The sequence below is a fragment of the Pollachius pollachius genome (assembly GCF_949987615.1).
Source record: "Pollachius pollachius genome assembly, chromosome: 15".
Taxonomy (NCBI): Eukaryota; Metazoa; Chordata; class Actinopteri; order Gadiformes; family Gadidae; genus Pollachius; species Pollachius pollachius.
This window is the reverse complement of record NC_136948.1, coordinates 8,838,039-8,860,893: the sequence shown is the minus strand read 5'-3', so window position 1 is coordinate 8,860,893 and position 22,855 is coordinate 8,838,039. Positions and strand designations below refer to the sequence as shown.

At 42.0% G+C, this 22,855-nt stretch overlaps 1 protein-coding gene across 1 annotated transcript in view; it reads left to right on the top strand.

Moving 5' to 3' along the window:
- The first annotated feature begins 1,245 nt into the window (after positions 1-1,245).
- Positions 1,246-22,855, top strand: part of stxbp6 (syntaxin binding protein 6 (amisyn)) — a 50,044-nt gene continuing 28,434 nt past the window's right edge. The window contains exons 1-2 of the mRNA XM_079752592.1: positions 1,246-1,462; positions 8,499-8,676. Coding sequence (XP_079608718.1) covers positions 8,523-8,676 — 154 coding nt within the window. The 5' untranslated portion in view covers positions 1,246-1,462; positions 8,499-8,522. The remainder of the gene's footprint in view (positions 1,463-8,498; positions 8,677-22,855) is intronic.

The window sequence follows — 22,855 nt, the reverse complement described above, 5'->3', positions numbered from 1 at the left end:
CGAAACGCGGGGAAAGTGACTCATAACCTCAGAAGTGCATTTAGTAGCAAGTTGTGGCTTGAGGAGAAACGTCCATACATGGTCTTCCTCCAGGTTTCAGAGCACACAGAGTCCTGTGTGTGCCTGAGAGTGTACCGCCTGTCACCCTCCCCCCAGCAGAACTCAACCGCTAAGGTGACGCTAAAGCCAACTACAGAGCCAAAACACTAACCTCATGTCTAAAAGTTTGGCTCTTCACTGAATAATTGAAGCCTTACGGTAAATCTGCCTATGGATAAGGTGTAGCATGGGCGTTGCAATGCTAGGCTGATTAGTGCTGCAGAATGTTCTCCAGAAGATGACCTGAGCATCCACATCTATTGATATAAGTTGGAGTCATGTGTGGTAACCACCAGCTCTTCAAACACATGACAACAAATGAATAACACCTTCATACTATTGGCCCAATAGTATGAGGGTTTATACTTCATGTTGACCGGAAATATTACACAAGTTCTATGGAGTTACACTCAAGCTAAACTGCACAACAAATAAATTGCTCAGAAGATTATCGTCCACATTGGAGGACTGGAGTCACTGTCACTTCAACACAAACACATGGAATCTGACGCACACACACACACACACACACACACACACACACACACACACACACACACACACACATTCCTCTGGAACTACTTGGGGTTGGCATGGTCATGGGAACACATTCTTTACGGCCACAAAGTCTGACCTGAGTGCTTAAACACAATCACCCACCGACACATAAAGGACTTTCCTACTACTTACTACCTACTCACTACGATATAGTTGGCAAGAAATAAAACGATTCATTAAAAGATAATAATGGTCTATATTGCTGGTTTGATATAAATCCTGCTGTTTAATTGGAAATTGTGTGGAAGAAAATGTGAGAAGGCTTTGACGCTAAACCCAGTCACAAAAAAACAAAGGAGTTAAAGTACTTTCAACAGCATAGACTTTGAAAAGTGGTTCTGCAGATCTCTGAGCAAGTGAGTGAGTGATAGAGGGAGACCAAGAGAGAGAGAGAGAGAGAGAGAGAGAGAGAGAGAGAGAGAGAGAGAGAGAGAGAGAGAGAGAGAGAGAGAGAGAGAGAGAGAGAGAGAGAGAGAGAGAGAGAGAGAGAGAGAGAGAGAGCAAGCTACGTAGTAAATGAACGTGATTGGTCCGTCTGTCTGGGAACCTGCTACTGCTTTTCCTCCGAGACAGCGATCGTGCTGCGAGAGCCCCTCAGCATAAGGATCAAAGTACAACAAACTCCCGCTGGTCAGATACAAAAGGCCGTTCAGGAACCGAAACCAGTCGCGATGTTAATTGCGAAGTCACTCTGTTTGAAAAGATAACAGACCGGACAGCAGCTGTTTGAAAAAAGTTGGCTTACTGGCTGCTTGGAGGCTGCCAAACGCATAACGCACACGTGGATCAAGTCGCTGAAACGGAGGTGAGTAAAACGACACAGTCGCTCCTTTTATCAAGGGTCTTATTTATCTACTTTAAATTGGAAGCCTACTGTGTTGTACCGACGCTTGTTGTTTTTCATGAATAACTTTTAAAGTTGAGTGATTACCTGTCTCATTTTTGATACGTAGAATATTGACAATGTATGTCAATAGTTGTTGAAAGAAGTGGCGGGTATTTGTTCCTGCGTTGCGTGTGGGTGTGTTGCGCGGTCACGCGTGTGTGCACTGGCGTTCCCGGATTTGTCCACGGTTATTTTAACAGTGAAAGGTGCAACAGTTGAACAATGATACACGCTGTTTGGAGTAAATGCATCGTTTGTGATTATTATATGATATCGCCGATTTCTTGTCGGGTATCTAGGCATACATCATAATGCAACATTGACTGTATGCGAGCATACTTGTAATTGGTTTGGTTGTTATGGTCCCAGATAGCACACAGTAACAGTGCGCAACATCGTGTGTGTGTGTGTGTGCGCGCGCGTGCGCGCTTGTGGAGTGCAATACAATACGTCACCCATAGTGTAGAAGACAATACAACATGGGTAAACACGATAAGGTCTTCCCTCTCCCATACAACGCACTCCAAATCGTTGTACTCTGATCTCTCTGCCTGATGACAAATAGTTGGGCAGTTGTCCAGCTCTTTATGGTGTAACAAAGCTGCAAGGTTTGACCATTTTAGCCCTCTGTGCTTTAGCTGTATCTATTCATTACTAAATGCACAGAAGTTGTAACAATCAAATATATAAATTACAAAGACATTAAAAGCCCATATTTGTTGATCCTTCTAGTCTGTCATTTATGTATTTTTAACCAAAAATAATGTGGTTCGATGTTTTAATCTGTGAAATTTGAATCAATGTGAATGCATGTAGTTTTATTTTAAGATGAGGTGGATTTGAATACAAGTCTTTATGTAGGGCTGGCATATGTATGATCGATATACACTACTATGTTTTCTGCCTAAGAAGATTGATACAGGTGACCACTGAAATGGGGGTTTGTGTTATTGTCAGTGAACACCTCCCTGTGGAACCTCACTGCGTGTCACTGTGTTACATTGCGTTATGGTTCAATTAAACTAATATGGATGCTTCAACAAATGAGGGAAACCCTGTATTTGGTGCAAATTAACGATCCTCTCCCAGCCCCTTGAAAACACACAGATAGAATATTCTATAAGTTCCCCACATCAGTGCTTTTTCACCATGAAGGGAGTATTGTTTCACCATGAAGGAAAAGACAACAACCATGGCTTGGTAACAAGTGCCATTGCAACGGTTGAACAGTGCAGCCAGAAACCCTGTGTGCATCCTCTAGATATTACACACACTTTGTACTGAAACCTACAACCAGGCTTCCTTCTTCTTCTTTGCTTTTGTTGGCTATCTCTGCAAAACTGGGTCTTTTGTCAGCCATGAGAGATGCTTGTCTTCGCCGTTGCCCTTCCCACTGCTGAACTCTACATTTTGAACTCCAGCATTCTTGTGTTGTATATAGAAAAGTAAAATAAAAATTCCCTAAAGGCTGTGGTCATGAGGTATCAAGGCCAACATATAAACACAAACATATCACAGATCTGGGTACCCTTTTGTTTCATTGCATTACAGTGTGTCTGTTATAAACTGCTTTATTTAATATAATGCTCACTTTATCGGCCATCTCCACTTGGTCATTTACGACACTCCCTTCCAAACAAACCACTGGAGAACAATAAACCATTGAAATTTCAATGAGCCCAAAAATGTCCTCCTTATTCCAACTTTGTTATCTTAATAGTCATCCCTTGGAATGCTAAATAGACCACGGATACATAAATACTAATAAACCACATATGCAATAAAAAACAATAATACTTTACTTCCTATTAAATTAATAAAACCAAAAATAAATCAAAACCTACTAAAAGGATTTGGACGGTTTAAGACCCCAGGTTAACGTCGAAATGTTCAATGTTCAGAAGTAAGTGAGCCATGTATTTTGTCCAACTCGCCTCCTCTCGCGATGAAACTGAGCAGTTGGTTATTGACATCAATTATATTCCAAACGAGTGTTTAGCAGTTCCTAACTTTTGACATTGATTTGTCCAATACAAGTAAGCCCATATGAACGGCCCTGGCTTGGTTGTTTTTGCCAACAGTGCCCACAAACTTACAAATTGATTTGGTTTGGATTCAGAGTTGCCATGCCACTGGGCATGCTAACTGACCAAGAGACTAAAATGACTGGTTAGAATTCGGATCAAAGATAGAGGCTGCGCAATAGGCAGTTCACAAAACTTATATACAGCAATGGGACCTGCTAAACCCTTGTTCAGAATATTAAAGATGCCAATAGATAGCCACCTGCCCCATTTCGGATTCCCCCTATAACGCAAAATGGGGTGGGTTGGACAAAAATCATGGTCCATTTACATCTGGACACAGACAATGTCCACAGTCGACCTGGGGTCTTGACGAACTGGCCTAGTCTAGCTATACCTAGACTAGGCCTTATTGCTATAGAAGTAAACCGTTAACTCTCTGGTCTTTGTCAATATACTGGGGTATTCAGTTGGTAATTTATTTTGTGATTTAGCTACCATGCTAGCGATATCTATTGACGGCTGTTTGATAACCTTATTACCATTCAGGGCTTATTGGACTGCAGCTCATTCAAATTTTTATTGTTCTAAGAACCCGGGCAGTTAAAGAATGACATAATGTATGGGCTTGACACACACTATTAGTGGCTGGTCCATGGCTTGCTATTGCAGTATATATCCCAGGAAATAAATGAGACCGGCTAGTGTTTATCCTCTGGGGTAAGGGGTCATTCACTAGATTGCTACTGTGTGCAATAGACCAGTTCCCTTTAATCATAGCGTTGTTTGAATAGTAAGTCTACTGACAGTTTGATGTTCTTAACAGTAGACAAATGGCTTTGTCTTCTGTCTTGAGAAAAAGAAGAACACATGTGATCTGTATAAAAGTAGTGATCTGTATAAAACATTAATAGTTAAAATTGTTCCCAAATAAAATGCCTTAATGGTGTATTCAGAAAAATATGTGAAATACTATGCACGTTTTGGCATCTGAATAATTTATGTTATTGTGTGTTGCTATGTAATGGTGTGGCCAGTTTAATGGCTGCCCGAGACATTGATCAGCGAACAGCAGGCACAAATGCAGACCGAGCGGACAGTCCGGCCTCCATTATTTTAGGAACATTAACAGCCACCATCTGTGTTTGTGTTGATGTGGGATCACCACTCGCTCCCGAGCGTTATTTTAGCTCTGCAGAAACAGTCTGTTGTTTGTCTAAAATTGTGATGCGTGAAGCTGTGTGCTCTAGCTGGTTTGATGTCATCAGTTACTCCTTAATGTTGGTAACAGAAGTTAACCAAGATTACGCAAGTGGACGTAGTTGAGGTGAAACTTTCTGTTTGTTTTGATATGTCCCCTAGTTCGCCTGCAAAGGGAGATTGAAAAGAGGACCTGTTCACAAATGATATTAACATTCGTCTTGGGTGATCCGAACACGAGTGGACAGCTCTCAGTACAGATGTGAATGCAAGTGGGAGACACATTGAGGACGCTTTGAGATCAGATCGGTCAGACAACGAAGAGAGAGGCCATAGGGCCTTATTCTTATAGCAGTGCCTACGTGTACAAGAATGTGTCAGGGACCACATAGAAGAACCGCTCTCACATCTGATGTCCCCCTAGTGAGTATGTACTCATTGAACCCCTGCCGGGCAGAATCATTAATAATCTGTGATTATTATAGTCTTTTTGTTTTGTTTCAACAGTTTCAGTTTCACTGCTGGTTAAACAGTTTCAATGGGGCCGCTCGGTTGGCAACATAGATGGTCAGAAAGTTTGCAAACGAAATCTGTTGTTAAAGTGAACGTACATTAGGAAAACAGCAGGTTGTAGATCTGAACCAGGGGGTGTTGTGGTGGTAATTTTTGCACAACGCAAATCATTTCTGCATGTTTAAGACTAAAGATGGAGATTTCTCAGTTGGGCCCTTGGACCCCTGACCACCCCAAGGGTGTCAGCGAATAGGATATTGGTCTGATGCCACGTGGAAACATGTTCAAGGAATCAGTTTCTATTCAAGATGTAAATTTATACAGCAAAAAGTACAGATGGAAACTTGTAGTGAAACAGAAACATTTAGCCTTCAAATGAGGGGGGCGTGTGCAGTCTTCTGTCTGCCTCATTGTTGGTAATTAAGGTCTTAGCCACCGTTCCTCTGTATCCTTAAAGCGATAATAGGAGGTAAAATCAGAGTGCCTCTGCCGTGCACTTACTATCCAAATAATAACAGCCTTGTGCCCATGGCCTTGCACAAACAATCACATAAGTATCCATAGTGGAGTTTGGGATAAGCTATAGTTCCCTGGTCGGGTGCTCTCTAATTCATGTGGATGAGGCACTTGAATGTTGGTTTCCCATGGAGCAAACACAGTCAGTCTCTCTCACTCACTCACTCACTCACTCACTCACTCACTCACTCACTCACTCACTCACTCACTCACTCACTCACTCACTCACTCACTCACTCACTCAGAAGTTACTAGAATCAAGGCGACTGCAAACAATGTGAGGAAGAGCGAGCTGAGCCTCTTTAGGCATTTGTTTGACAAGGTTCTGTGCAAAAACACTTCTTCTAAAGCACTGTCTACAAAAACTCTCCAAACTGTGCCAGCAATGCAATTATCAAAGCGACAGACTAATTTATACCAGTAGTTCCTCCTGAAATGGCTCTTTTCAAGCTCCTTCAGCCACCAATTTGGTTCTTCCCTGCACTTTGGAAAGAGATCAAGGGATATAAAATAGGCCGCCTGGACCTCCAGTTTCCTCTGGGTCCTTCTGCGTGTGACTATTGTGGCTAACAGACTCCACACCGAGTCCCTGGAAATCCCTCCCAGCCTTCAGGCCCTGGCTACTGCCAGGGGTCTCTAAGCATCTGTTGCCCCACGAGGAGAGCCTGGATTGGCTGTGCTTGTTGCCGCGGCGCCGGCTGAAGTAGCGGCGCAGGCGACTTGGAAGTTTTCCCCTCTTCAAAGATGTCTCCGGAGGCACCGTGAACAACGGAAACAGATTCCATATTAACACCCTGGGCAAGAGCGTAGCCAGGGAGCACTAACTCCTGTTCCCCTCTCAGTCAGCTGGGGCGGAGGCACATCCCTGATAAGGTGCTAGTGGAGGTTGTTTTGCAGGGAAATAGAATGAAACCAGTGATATATTGGTGTAGGTCTACCCCTCGCTTCCCCCTAACACAGCTCCATCTGTTCCCTCCTCTCTCCAGCCATGCTTGGTGAGCATTGCATCAGTCAACCCAGAAGCCAGGCAGCATGGTGGCTTGCCGGATTCTGTTCACTGCCTGGCGGCTCCTTTTTATGCTTCCTTCTCCTACAGCTCCTTGTTCACCTCCCACTCATTCTTTCCATCGTTTCTCCCTTCAATCTTCAACACCCCCTGCTTCCACGATCACCCACGATGCTTTGCTTGGCCACCTCAGGGGGATTTGGGCTACCCTCTGCCTGGTGACAGACCAGTGGGGGCTGGGGGCCTCTCTCTCTCACTCACTCTCCCTCTCGAGTGCACATTGGATGATGGAGACAAGGAGAAGGAGGGGGAATGGGTGGTGGGGGTGGGCTCTCTGAACGGATTAGTGATGACAGAGAGAGCCTCAGCTGGTTTACACTGTGAAGTCTCCCCTCCTCTGCTGGTACTGCTGCTGACGATGGAATAGCACAGTCATAGACTGACCATATGTATGCATGCACACATGATTACCACTGTCCCTTGGCAGACATGGTAGTCATGTGAGCCACATTCAGTGCTTAATGCTCCTTGACACCGTTTGGAACCGTATTCGAGCCATATATGAGCAAAAGACAATTCGTCATCTTTTTTATATGCGTGAGGCTTAAATCACTGTCCTAAATACAGCCATTTCCTGATGAGTTCCAAAATCCCCAACAGCTGTCTGCTTGTATTGCAGTTTTTTGTGGTGTCTTATAGTTTACCTTCAAGACTTTCTTTGAAGTTCATGGATGTTATGCAGCATGTTATTTTCATTAGCTTTACACGTGGTTGTTTGGCAACTTTGTGTGGAAACACATTTTGCAGTGCAAGCGTCTTTAAATGTGTGGTCTTTTCTTTATGCGTGCCCAAACAGTATTTGTAGTTGGTAAACTGAGCTGTAGATTGCTTTGGAGCAACAGTCATTTGCAGTTGGAGAACAGAATATTGCTCAATAGGGAGTCATGGTTTTCTGTGATGTAGGTTTGATTTGCTTATAGGTCAATGCTCCAAGATATTTGGAAATAAAAGGGGTCAGCCATACATAATTTTTAGAAATAAAATATTCTCCACTACTCCACACAACACAGTCAGTTACCAATTTGCAATTTTCTACCTATTATTGACCATAAAAATTCTTTCACAATCACTCCTCAATCTCAAGAGTCCAGTTTGTGTTTTGCCAGATATTTTAGTTTTTTATAATTGTCATGGATATTGGCCAAGTCTGCTTTAAGAAACTCTCTCAGACTAACAGGCTCTCTCTCTGCTACTGAACTCTACTTATATTTGTTATGCAAAAAGTTTAAAGCAGGGGAATGCAAAGTACATTTTCATTTTGACGGAATTCGACTAGGGTTACAAACCGGAAGAATAACTCCTTGTACGTTCTTCATGGAAATATGTGATTCTCTCTCCCTCTATCTCCCTGAACACCATGTTGATGATATTATCAATTAGTACTATTCAGCTACTATGTTGTCAGAGTACATCACATCATTCATAGGGCCATCCATTACTTTATTTTGTATCTGCACTGTATATGTGCCTTTTAGTCAATTGTCATGCTTGGTCTCGGTCATGTAGTTGTACCGTCTCCTGAGCTCACAACAAACTACAGCATGCCACCCTTTCCTGAACAGACAATGTATTTTCCTCCTGCCCAAATGGATGGGAGGTTCTGATCCTCCTCTGGTTTCACTTGTTTCCCACCCAGACCTGCTCCTGGCTGCCCTGAGAGATGAGTTCCAAGTCAACTATTAACAAGGAGGTGTTTACGCCCAACGATGAGAAGATGCTTGCAGCTGTGCAAGTCAAGCGTCGCACCAAGAAGAAAATCCCCTTCTTGGCCACTGGTGGCCAGGGAGACTACATGACCTTCATCTGCCTCTCAGGTAAGAAGCTAAACAAGGCATACTTGTTTTGGGTCAACATATTTAATAGGTATTTTATGAAACAACACAGTACAGTAATATAGAGTGTTTTCATAATAATCCCTCGCCACCACCTCCCTTGACAAAGAGCAATAACATTAATGAATTGGGTACATTGATGTAAAATAAAGATAAATTAATTAAAAACTAATAACACAATGACATTGGAAAAACGTTAACCAAATTATTTAGTGCTCCTGGGTCATGGGGGTGCAAAATAAGTTGTTGGGAGACCTTCACTGTGATGTGATAAAATTGTAGTCGATCTGAACTTAAAAGTATCTGAAGAGGTCAAGTTGTTTTTGGTTGAATGTTGCTTGAAGTCTGTTGGTGTGGCATACCAAAGCTTTTAGGGAGGAAGAGTAAGATGAATGTGGTTTCATCTGGCACCACTGATTTTCAGGGTACAAGGCCAAGGGTAAATTGTTTTGCATATTGCCTGGCCATTAGTCAAGTTACAAATGTGCTAACCCCAACCCTCCCTCTGATCTGTTCCTCTTTGATAAAGATTTATGAAGCCTTGGTGCTTTATTACCCCATATTAAAGAGAGTAATCTATAAAAGAGAGAGTAATGCACCAAAAGAAGGGGGGGAGGAGAGGCAAACATTGAAATAGGTAGTGAGATGTAAGCTGCACCTTTTGAAGGTCTTCTTTGACGTTTGTTGTTGGTGCAGGGAAATTGTTTTAAGTAGTTATGGTACATTTTGGGAAACGTTGATTTCCAAGTATTTAAATGTAGTTTGGGAAAGAGTGAAGTGAAAATCATACTGCATGATATCCAGTTCAGGTGGATTGATGGGAAAAAAAACGCCTTTTCCTATATTTAGTTCATAGCTAGAGAACGAACCAAAACTTCACCAGGTACCTTAACAAGGCAGACTGCGGTCATCGGGGATCAAATCCAACCCAGTACTCTTTTGCTGAGAGGGGACCCTGACCGCTACACTCTCCTGCCCAAACTCCTTCTTCAAAACTTTGGGTTTTATCTCCTCTTTCTCTTTCATTTTGGTTATCAGGATAACTTTATCTCCAGCTTTGCCATCAGTATTTGCTTTCTGTTTTGTCTTATAATCAGTTGTTTTATTTATTATTACAAACTGCCTGTATACTGCCTCTACAAAAAAATCTCATTGAGTCTGAAATATTGCTTGATATTTCAGATTTCTATCCTGAAATAGCTGAAGAGAATAATTTTAGCTAACAACACAAGTGCTTATGAAGATCCATGACATTTCTGTTAACTCAAACTTGTATTCAGCAGTTCTTGGCAGCGGTACATTATATTGCTTCAAGGTTTGTCACAACTTAAATATTGACTAGTGGGAATTCATGTCCGGCATAATTGACTCCATGTTTGCTATAGCACTCCCTGTACTCGTTTTTAAAAGGTACACCATCTTTCTTTCAAACACTGAAGGCTTTTCTTTAGGGATAAACATGTTTTATAAGCACAAAAATCCGTAGGCATGCTTTTTTTTTCCATATTCCATCTTAACTTGCTTGCTGTAGTTATTAGTTCTAATGCTTCTTCTTTATAAAAACTATTTTTTTATCTGTGCAGAAATGTGCTCTTTTTGTGCTCTGTAAATTCCTAGTTTTAAGAGGTTAAGTAGAAGGGTCGGCTAATTCAACCATAGCCTTACTGAATCCATCAAATGAGGATTAAGACTTTGGTACCAGATGTAATCTGGATTAAACAAAATAATATTGCTGTAAATCCATGTTGCGTTGCTGGCTTTTATATGCAGCCTCTTAAGGAAGCAAGGCATACTAATGACAAAGACTTACTTAAGTGTCCTCTTGCTCAGAAGAACAGAACAATTATAAAGAAAAGGACAACAACAGTCCTCTTCCTTTTTTTTATTCATCCTGTTCCTAGTCCTTCCATTTATGTCCATTCCATATTTGTAGGACTCTGCATCTCATGTTGGGAAGTTCAAGCCTTCTGTTGTTATGATGTCGTCCGTCTGTTCTGACATAATCTTCAATGAATGCACTATTTTAAAATGCTTCCTTACCTACTGATGTATTCTATTCATGGTCCATGCTATAGTCTACATAATGATGGACGTTACATAATTTGCCATGTAGTACTGCATTCAAGTGCAGTTAATGTCCCTATCATAACCACCACCACCAAATCTCTTGTGTTTCTTTTGTTGGGCCCCAACAACAACAACAACGGCTGTTATGGTTGATTCTTAATGATGTGACATGTTCGCTTCTTTCCATTGCTGAGGCGAGTCGTGAAGGAATTTACTGTTGTACTGTTAGTCATGTGGACTCACTTTACACTATCCAAGCATTGTTCTGTCACTGTGTGTGTGTGTTTGCGTGTGTCTCTGTGTGGGGTTTGATGTGTATGTGTGCTATCAGCCTGAGGATGACTATTAAACCAGCTAGAGCTGCTCTACTTATTTAAAATGCATGGTGTGTGTGTGTGTGTGTGTGTGTGTGTGTGTGTGCTTAAACAGTATGTGTGTGTGTGTTTGTCACATGGCTCAAGGGACAGATAGTGGAGGCCTTGAGCCAGGCAGTGACATCGTTATGCAATCCACAGTATGTGTGAACAAAGAGACATCCATAGAAGGAATAGACACAGTGCACTGCTGTTTCCCAGTCACAGGCTGACCGCCACCAAGCAGTCACAAGAACGTTACCATGGTGTGACAGTGATGCCCATGCATCCCATTATTTTGCCTAAATTACAGTGGATATATGTTTGAAAATGACTGTCAGAAATTCCAGAAATTCCTCCAATACCATAAGTGTACTGCAGCCTGCTCGAGCTAGTAAATTGAGAACAAGGGAATGCAAACTTCATTGGTCTGTTGATCCTCAACATAGTAATCTTTTATCTTGTGACAACCATTTTATCACTGCTTCCCCAACCTTGAGACAAAAGGGGTAAAATCCTACGTTTTTGCCATCCTCCCCTAAACACTATGTGAACGTTCCACTCTGCTGCGAACCAAGGTTGCGTTCTTTCGTGACGTATGGGTGTGTTTGTCGAGGCACTCGAAAGGGGAACCTTCAACCGGTGGCACCGGTAAACGTGTGGAGCTCTGACTGGGCAGCAGTTGACTGTGGCGTCCAAGAGAAAGTTGAGCTTTTTGAACGATTATATTATATAAGTGAATATTATAACATTATAGTATAACGACGCAGTGTGCATGGATGGTGAAGCTCTGTTTGAGAAGCAATGTAATTAATGTCCTGTCTGAGTGAGGGTTAGGCTTCCTGGACACCTGAAGTATAACGCTACGGTGTTTGGTGCATTTCATATACAACATTACTTGTTATAATGCTCATACACAACGACTGTACTAAAAGAGTATCATAAAGTTGGCGTGGGTCGTTACCATGGGGATAACACGCCCACCTCTTTCCTAAAACTCTCAACCCAAAACACATTTTTTTTTAAATATCATGGTGTTCGAATTCCATCTGATATAGTGGGTTCACTGACTTTTTAACACAATCAAATTCATAAACTAATATGAGCTATAATCACTAATATGTTAGTTAAAAACAGACAATAGGGGTGACGCGAGTGGATATAATCGACACAAAAATGTACATTATGTTATTTAAATGACAACAAGTAATTAACAACAAACAATGTAACACATGGCCAATTTAAAGAGATATATGCATGGAGAAATCCTACATGTTGTCCGTAAAATTAAAAAAATACCTTTTTATGTATTTTGTTCATTCTGGTAGTTTGTATATTGCCAATGAAATCCATAGTTGACCATGTGACTGCAGCCTTAGAAGCATTAGAACAGCGCTGCAGGTCGTTGGGTGGGATCGAGGGATCGATGGCTCTGTGAATTGGCTGTTTGGTTGCACATGTTGCTGTGTTTGTTTAAGAGTACTACATCTATCATTGACCTCCAAGAAAGCTGACAGCCGCCCCACATTTGCCGTGGTTTGTTCTTGTTTTTGTGTTGCAAGTGTTGTTGCTATAGGAGAACCGAAAGGTTGAATGATCATTGATCACTTCATGGTTTTAACCCTCAAGGCAGAAAAACCTTAAAGTTCACTTAGTTACCAGCAAAGCATAACAATAATAATTTAATCTGATGTGCTGCTAAATGGACAGCAGAGCAGCTAACTCCCTTCCTTTCAGAAAAGAAGTCTGGTCTCAGAGGGACTATTGTGTTAAAAGGTCACTGTCTTGTTGTTGTTTGATTTAGACAGATCGCTAATGAGAACAAAGGTTTTGTGTGAGAAATGTAAAAAAAAGTTGTTTTAGTTCCTGTTGAAGTTCATTGGGCTGTAAGAACCAGAGCTGACTAAAATCAGAAATGCACTACCTTCCTGTCCTAACTTCACCTTTACACAGTGCTGGGTGTTTGTGCGTGTGTGTGTGTGTGTGTGTGTGTGAGATGTTTTGAAAGTTGGAGCTGTAGTGTAGAAAGCCAGTAGCAGAACTTGGTATTTCGGTTACAGAAGTGAGAAAACGACCCTAAGGATATATCTGATGACATTAAGTCGTTGCTCGGGAATATAACATTTGTAAAGAATCGATGTATGGTGTGGAGTTGTTAGTTTTTGTGAAATGGTCATTTTATACATCAGTGTTTAAAACGAATGATTGTTTTATTGTAAAGTATATTGTATAGTATTCTAAGGGACTAAACCAAACACTTTTTTCCCTACAAAAGTTGAGGTTGTTGCGACATGACTGTTCCTGGCATCCTTAGCAACTCACAAGTTTAACAAGTGTGAAAGAAAGACAAGGAACCCAAGTACATTGCAACACTTCCATAAAAACCATGTCCGTTCAAGTGTAACTGTTCTCCTCACCCTCTTTGTGTCTCAAACAGAGTGAGGAGGGATAAAGGGTAAGATGGGAATATTAATATTTTCAACACTTCACAATCACAACACTCATGCCTGGATATGCAGCAAGAATGCATGCCTGATGCGTTTCCAAATCCTAGAATGGGGAAAACTCAACAACAAGATGAACACGTTTTCTCATAAGAAATCAAACAGCAGCGGGTTAAGATTGAGTCTTGAATATAAGTGGAATAGCCCCCTAGTGAGGGTTACCTGTGGGAGAATGTATAGTGGTACAGAAGCTAGTAGATCTGAGCTCACCCACAGGGAGCAGCAGCAGCAGGAGGTGGGGTTGAGGGTGGGGGTGGGCCTGTTGCTCTCTGAGGCCTCAGTGTTTGCTTGGGATTTGGGATTTCTAGAATGCCTTTGATCTCCTTCCAACACGCATGTACACACTTACACATGTGCATAGATAGAAAAACGCACACACACACACACACACACACACACACACACACACACACACACACACACACACACACACACACACACACACACACACACACACACACACACACACACACACACACACACACACACACACACAGAGACAGACCGTGGCTGGACGCAGGCCAGTAAAGACATAGACACTTACTGACTTGATGTGTCTTTAGTCTTTGATCAGGGGAGTCCATGCTGTGGCTCCATGGAACACCCCCAGGTGTATAACCCATAACCCAGCCCTGCTCATGCAGTGTTTGGCAGAGGAGCAGTGGGACGCCAGAATCTGTGTGCTGCAAATAACACACAGGGGAGTTGATGTTCGTGGACGTGGGGGTGGGTTGTATTTGTTTATGTTGAGGAGAGAGACAGTTCTTCTCCCATTCTCCTGTATGTGCCTTCACACATTCTCCCTTTTATTTCTGTTTTCCTGTTTTGTGATGTTTTTATTCTTGAGTGTGTGTCGGTGTGTGTCTGTGTGTGTGCCTGTGTGTGAGTGAGATAGAGGAAACCAGACCTTTGGGGCTTGAGAAGCTTTCTGCTCAGGAAAACAGAAGCAGACAGTCTGGTGGATAGATGCAGAGAGGAGGATTCGGCTATTTTTATTAAACAAGTTTGTGTGTGTGTGTGTGTGTGTGTGTGTGTGTGTGTGTGTGTGTGTGTGTGTGTGTGAATGAGAGGAAGGTTAGACTAAGTGCCTTCAAATGTAGGCAGGCTTTCGAAATCCTTGGTGGGTGTATTTGTGAATGTTTATGAATACATTAAAGTGTGTGGGTTGGTTTGCATTTCTAATGAATTGAATGTATAGATGTATTCTCTGACAGCCGTCTTCCCATTCGTGTTGGTGTGTTTTATGTGGCTTGTGTAAGTTGTGTGTGTGTGTGTGCCTACTCCAGGGATGATACGTTTCATTGTTTGTCCATTCCCTCAATCCACCATATCAAACCTTTGTCAACAAAATCATTCTACGGCCATATCTTCATGACAATGACCGTATTTTGATTTGCTTTAAATATTCCTAATTAACAGCAATGACACATTATTTCTGACAAAAAAGCCAATTCCCAACTGTCCACAGAAAAGCATGTTAATTGACTTTATTCCTACGACTCTTTCACTCTATGTCTCACTCCCTCATTCAACACTAATGAACATGTTCATTGATGCCGACCATTGACGGCGGGTTCCATTCCGATTTACAGTACAAGACTGAATGGAGCACTGGATCATTTACACCGCATTGCCTTCTTTACTTGATGGCAATGCTTCAACCCCATTCATCAACAGAACGCGTCACATCTTATCCATCACCCAGGGTTGTGCAGACGGACGGGCGGGCGGCCTGTGGGATTCACACAGCTGGGTTAAGGTGCCCCGGCTTATCACAAAGTCAAATGAGCTCTGTGAGCTCTGACCTGCGTTCGGTGGTACAAACACACTGTTGTGAATCTCTCTGTGTTCATATTTGACCATTTACTGTATATGCATTTGTGTGACATACACGTGGTTGTCTGGGTCCTTGTGACTTTGCAGGTTACAGGAGCTCAACAGATATATGATGGTTTGATACATATAGATAAAATATGAATGGGTTTCAATGGAGAGAAAGTAATTATTTTCTGGTCCCAGTCTTTATATGCCCTGGATTACACATGTGTTGTTTTTGGATATAAAATATAATTTTCATGCAAAGAAAACAAAAAAAATGCGAAGAAGTTTGATAATGTTAGGTCTTGTGTGAGGCCGCTTTGTGAACTACAGCTCTTCGCTGCTCTTGACGCGAATGATATACGTCACCACCACTCTGGTCTCTGTCCACTCCTCCACTCTCTCTACTCTGCTTTTTTCGTGTACGTCATGTGTAGATTTTGAGTTATGCCGATGGGGAGATTGTCTGTCTTGTCCACGCCAGTCGCAGGGAGTGTGACGTCACATACGAGACATGTAGTCTTTCTCATTGTGTTTTCTCTACAGCCATTAACTGAACAATTGCACAATAAACGGTCAAACTGTTGACATGAAAAATGATCATTTAAATCCACAAACAACATATGTGTAAAAATCCAGGGCATATAAAGACTGGGAACAGAAAATAATTAATTTCTCTCCATTGAAACCCATTCATATTTTACGATCTCATTGGTCCCATGGGGTTCTACTGGAAGGGGCGGACTTACGAGCTCTATTGATTAGGAAGAGACACCGTTCCGTGGCAAGGATTCATATCTTGAAAGCACAAAACTGTTTTTTTCACTAATGTTGACTGAATGTTGTTCATCTTTTTCATAATCGTAACTGTATCTCATAGCTGTGTGTGTGTGTGTGTGTGTGTGTGTGTGTGTGTGTGTGTGTGTGTGTGTGTTTGCACATTTTTGTGTTTTCCAATATGTGTGTTTGTATGTGTGTGGTTCGGGTGTCTTTGTTGGGCTGTGCAGAATGGTGCCTTCTGTGGGACTGTCATGGGCTAACATAACAGCAGTCTTGGAAGATGAATGCATGCCTACATGTATAGAGGCTGGAGAGTTGTCAAGCCAAGCTCCCCTCGGAAGCAGATACTACAGCTGGAAACCAACGGGCCAAACTGCCATAGTATGTGGCCGTGCATCACAAGTAAAAATGCCCATCATAGGAGAGTAGAGCCGACAAGTATAGATTAGGTAACATACCTTATTCATGTGCATTTGTAATTATCACTTAAACTATTAATTGATCAAATTACAATCGGTGTAAATATAATTGTTTTGGCACAAGATATGACATTTCCTTAATGGGAGCCTAACCCAAAGGTTTTGAAAGTTTTGAAAAGTGAGATGAGAGCTGAGGGCAGGAGGAGGGAGGCCTCATGTCATGCACTGAAAGCCAACTTCAATCATGCACATACCGACTGCACCTGAAGATGGATGTGCCTGTAACCAGCTGTTTGAAAGGAAAATAAACACACGCATTGGATGATGCGTGCGTTTATTGAGAAAATGAGAAAGCCCTCGTTTTCATCCGTTTCTTTCCAACTGTGCCTTGGTGTGTGTGTGTGTGTGTGTGTGTGTGTGTGTGTGTGTGTGTGTGTGTGTGTGTGTGTGTGTGTGTGTGTGTGTGTGTGTGTGTGTGTGTGTGTGTGTGTGTGTGTGTGTGTGTGTGTGTGTGTGGACGCGCGTTGAAGCATCAAGACCCGCCTCATTGATGCTGACTTCCCCCTTTACAAGTCCATTGGCCAAACCTTCCCTCAGTGTCCTCTTCCTCTAGCCTTCTGTTCGGCCTGGATCTCCCCTTCCATTCTGGGAAATTCAATGGAAACCATTTTATTGTTTTTATTTCTGAGCAGTTATCCAGTGAAAGTGGTGGGGTGATGGTTCCCTTCAACACAGGATTAAGATTGTACATCTTTGGAGGATGCAGATAAGTTGCAGTGTCGAAATGCCCGGCCATTGTTGCTTTAGCCCAAACCCTGACTTTAAAAGAATGAGAAATGAGAAATGAATAGGAACATGGGATTTTGAATTGGATTGGGTTGGTCCTGTCCTTGCTTAGTGGCACCCCAGTGATGAGTTATTGTTGTACACTTAAGCTCAAGGGTTTCAGCGATGCAACTAAACTGTTTTTCCTGACCAAATATGCAATCCTTGTAGAGTATATCCTTGTTTTCGTTTTTTGCATTCCTCTTCACAACCCAGCTAATTGTTTTCATCTGCTCCGGAAAGAGGCCTCAGTGGAATGTAAGGAAGAACAGGACATAAACAATTCGTGAATTCTAGGAAAAAGTATCGCCCGGACTTTCAGTGTGATCCAATAAGGCTCTCTTCCATTACCTGCATTTGAAGTCACAGCTGGTCGCTGTGACATCACGGTTGGCTAGCCAACACATGAGGTGGGGTTGGTCTTTGGCATTCTTTCTTGGGCAGTTTGCAATATCACCACTACGGATTCCGGCCTCAGTTGGATTTCCTTTCCTCGTTGATGTTTGATTAAGCGTTGCACAAGATGGAAACTTTGAGGAGACGTTTAGGAAGCAGCCGCCAGGAAGAGGAGTGTGTTGTTCCGAACCGGATGCCACCACACGTGTTTCTGATCATCTGTTCCTCTGACCCGTGAATTACCTCACTCGTACAGGAGGGACTGACATCGCCACCTTGGTGGTGTTTCAGCAGTTGTTTTGCAGTGACAAAAAAACATAGCTGTGTCAGCGGCAGCCATGCCTATAATAAGATTTCTTGTTCTTGTCAAACTATCTTACTAAAAATGTAATAGTCAACTTTATTTAAGCATTCCCCAGCAAATTGGATTAATCCATATACAATCTGTGTCCGAGGGAAAAGAAGATTAGTTAGTCTTTATGAATGCAATTTTTGACACGTGTAAATGCTTGTCTTGAAAACCCTCTATTTTAATGCACAATTGTCAACAGAATGATGATTTCCACATAATCAGTGTGATTCATTGTATCATGTTTCATTATTTATATTCCTTTTATAAAAATCATACTTATACTTGCAAGTTTTTAACCAGAACTGCAAACTTATACAATTTGTTATCTCAATGAAGACAATATAATACATTTTCACTTTCCAACAGATATTTATCATGGAATGGCAAAAATATCATAAGTCTGAAAAATCAGGCTGCATTTTTCTCCTGATAATTGAAATCCCAGACATTTCATATGAGACCCCCTCTTTGACCATGTGTATGTCATGGAACATCTAGCCTCTATGTATTTAGGAACCGTCTGACATAGAGGGATCCAATTATTTCAGGTAAATATCGGAGAGATGTCTAGCCATCTTATTGCGGAATTATCATTTTTTTTGCTCTAGTCCAACTGGAAGCAGGAGGGTTAGCAATGGATATGTTTAAATACCTAAAATGAGACGGTCCAGTCGGTAAATGGGAGTACTCACCTCCTAATCTCTGCATCTAGAATTACATGTAGTATGACACATGTTATGATTAAGATTGTGTTATACATGATTTGTAGTTTTTGGCTTTGGTTCTCTTTAACCTGGCAAAAACTGAAATAATTTATCTAAAAGATAGTCAGATATACGGGCCCATTTCATTTTTTTTAATTTATTTTTTTGTCCACACTTGAGACATGATAACTCATGGGCACGTTGAGGAGCACGTTTAGCACCAGAGAGGTGTCCAATATTCCCTGAAGAACACAGATAAAAACATCTGCAGGAGCTGAGGAAAGATCTCAACATTCCCCTCTTGCTCCCTTTTCTCCATCACTATCAATCACACCATCAGACACACACACACACACACACACACACACACACACACACACACACACACACACACACACACACACACACACACAAAAATCTGCACCACATCAGTTTTTTTCCTCTGCTTAAAACGTTCAAGTAATGGATAGATGAAAGCAGGAGAGAGAGGGCAGGAGGCAGTCAGGGACGAACAAGGTGACACAATGGCAAGAAGAGGGGATAGGAAGGAGAAGGATTATGAAGGTTATGAATAGCTTTTATCCACACGTCATGCCCACATCACATCATATTACATCTCAGTCCATCCTGGCATCTTTCTATTTTGACTCATTATTTGAATCCCCCAGCTCCTGGCTCACTGCCTTACCTTCATAGTCACCTGCCACTTACCCCTGAGCTCCACTGAAAAGGCTTTGTCAGGCCGCCATCAGCCTCACGTCAATTTGCCTTTATACGTGTGACAAACCTTTTGTCCATTTTAAAGAATCTCTATGAGGATTGTTAATTTATGAGTGAAAATGGCGAGTTCACCCTGGCGTGTTCACAGAGAATTGAAACTTTGCAATTTTCTTTTCACTCGAACAGAGCCTATTCCATTGATAATTATGGCAGCCAAATGACAAAGTAGACGGAACACCCACTAAACGCGACCCTGATGGCTCCAGTGAAGCTAAGGGGTTAGGTGGACCATCAAGTAGGCTCAGTGACCTCCTGTCAGCTCAATTCAAACTCATTAAGGAGCCTGCAAAGCACCTACTCAAAATTAGTTAATATTCACCTTGTCTTTCATTAGTCCACCCTACCTGAGTAGTGATATTCCTCAGATGCACTTCTGGCTTTAATATACTTCAAACGGAGCAACTATTTACACTACATCATGTTCAGGGTTCACAGTCAACCTTAAGTGTATGGAGATTGGTTCAAATTTAATTTACAGGGAAAGGGAAGACACTTTTAGGTGGGCCTATTTCATCGAAGCAAACTCAATGAAAAAACTCCCAGAGCAGTATCGACCCCACCTTTTCTTTAGTAAATCCCCTGAAATTCATGGCAAATATTAGTTTTGCTGTCGTCGCCAGCTCCAAAGTTAGCAAAGTTGACCTTGCTGTAATCATTGATCCATCCATGTTTTGTGTGATTTATGACTGTACACTGCAGCGCTTCAGATGTAGATATACATCGATTTCAGCACACATCATGAACCAATAACTCATCAATGGAACATCCCATTGCATACAACACGCTACTGTCATAGGTGACATTTAATCTATTTGCCAACAAACCTTTGACTTGACTTATGTTTAAGGATGTAAACTGCAAGGACACACGCACAAGCACATTTTTGAATGCTACTACCATGACCTGTACATACAAATTGGGTTGTGCTGTCCATTTAGTAGTATACATCCATCACCCGGACAAGGAGAATATTTTATGTACATTCAAGCTTCTGGCGTTTTCTTACATCCAGGTGTGTCTCATAAAGAAAGGTCGGGATAGCACACAATTCATATTGCATTCATTTTATTGTTTTGTGAATGGAGGAAACTGAATAATCTGAACAATCCACACTTGCACGTTTGTGCAAAAGGCCCTGCTGGCAATAACATCAGAATGTCACTCCTTAAATTTAGGGTGACTAACAGACAGACTGCTAGCTTTAGTGTCTCATACATGTTTCATGGTTGGCCTCAATACATTTATTGTAATGTGGTCATCTTAAAGATTTCCTTTTGATTACATTTGGCGACATATTTTCCCAGTGATGCTAACAGTCTCGCCACCGACACCCAATTCATAACGCTCATAATACTGCAACTGCAGGGTCTTTCAGCAGTGGAACATGTTGCTCACTCACTATAGTGGCAGAGTGGCAAAGTCACGCCCCTTCCGGTAGAGCCCATGGGACCTATGAGATCGAAGAATATGAATGGGTTTCAATGGAGAGAAAGTAATTATCTTCTGGTCCCAGTCTTTATATGCCCTGGATTACACATATGTTGTTTGTGGATTTAAATGATAATTTTTCATGTCAAGGCTGTAGAGAAAACACAATGAGAAAGACTACATGTCTCGTATGTGACGTCACGCTCCGTGCGACTTGCGTGGACAATCTCCCCATCGGCATAACTGAAACTCTCCACATGCCCCGACTTATAATGGTTTTCACCTCTTTCGATGCTTTATCCTCCCCTTGGAAAAAAGCGGTGAAGTGGAGCAGAGAGATCGCCATGTCTGTACCGGTGTTCCAAGTGCGGGTGGTGATGTATATCATTCGCGTGAGGAGCTGTGGTTCACAAAGCGGCCTCAGACAAAACCTAACTTTATCAAACTTCTTCGTGAATTTTTTAGTTTTCTTTGTATGAAAAATTATAATTTAAATCCACAAACAACATATGTGTAATCCAGGGCATATAAAGACTGGGACCTGAAAATAATTACTTTCTCTCCATTGAAACCCATTCATATTTTTCGATCTCATAGGTCCCATGGGCTCTACCGGAAGAGGCGTGACTTTGCCACTCTATTGTGTTGCCTCATTCGGCGATAGATAGTGACTTAACAGACATTTTTTGACACGAAAGCTTTCGAGATAGGCCCTTGAACAAATAACGTGCTACGGTCGTGACTCGTGAGGTTCATGGTGGACATGACGGGTAGAGTCACGATTGCCCTAGCGTCATTTCCTGCAGTCACGTGATTTCATCCACGCCGAAATTTCATTTTTCCCCTTATTTTTACCTTCAAGGACGCCTCTTCTCATGCCTTCATTCAGACCTGAGGGCTGTCATGCTACGGCGGTCTAGTAGTAAAAGTAGGAGGAAAGAGTCCCAGCTCTAGTGCGATTTGGAGTATGAAAACCCACGCTCAGATCGTGTTTGCGCGGTAATGGACGATTGACACCTTCAGATGCAATAAATTCCGGGCCGTATTTGATTCCACAGTGGTGCGCTATCCGGGAGCCGATAACTCTTACATCATTTAAAAGCTGCCCGTATTGATTTTGAAGTGTTCCGCATGGGGATTTGCTGAGCCAGTGTATCTGGAGTTAACTCTATCAGTCTCTTAAAAAAGAGAGGGATTGGATTTATGTTATCTACAATCCAGAGTGCAGGGGAAGGGGAAAGTGTGTGTGTGTGTGTGTGTGTGTTGGGGGGGGGGGGGGAATTTAATGATTTAATCCTGTGCAAAATTATATTTGGCATTGGGTATATTTGATGGTATTCTTCAATAATCATCTTTCTCAACAATTGCTTGTGTAAAAGACACAGTGAGGGCCGAGGGACCGTAACAAGTGATGCTCATATCCTAGAGGAGTGCTTAACATGGCAAAAGATTTCTGCCGACGGAACAAAAGTTCTTTGGTGCTGTACTGGTCAAATTGGCTGCTAGCTATAAGGGTTCGGCCCTTGGTCCAAAACAGGTTTATCTATCACTTGACTTCTTAATCCCATCTACTCAAATCAAAGTGAATGGGGAAGGGGCATGGAGGAAAGCAGGGGAGGAATAAAATGAGGCTATGAGAAAGAGCCAGAGAGATTGAAAAATATATTTCACGGTTTAAAATGGGCAGAGGGAGAGATGGCTGACAGCAATCGGTGATGGATGCCCTGCCTTGCTA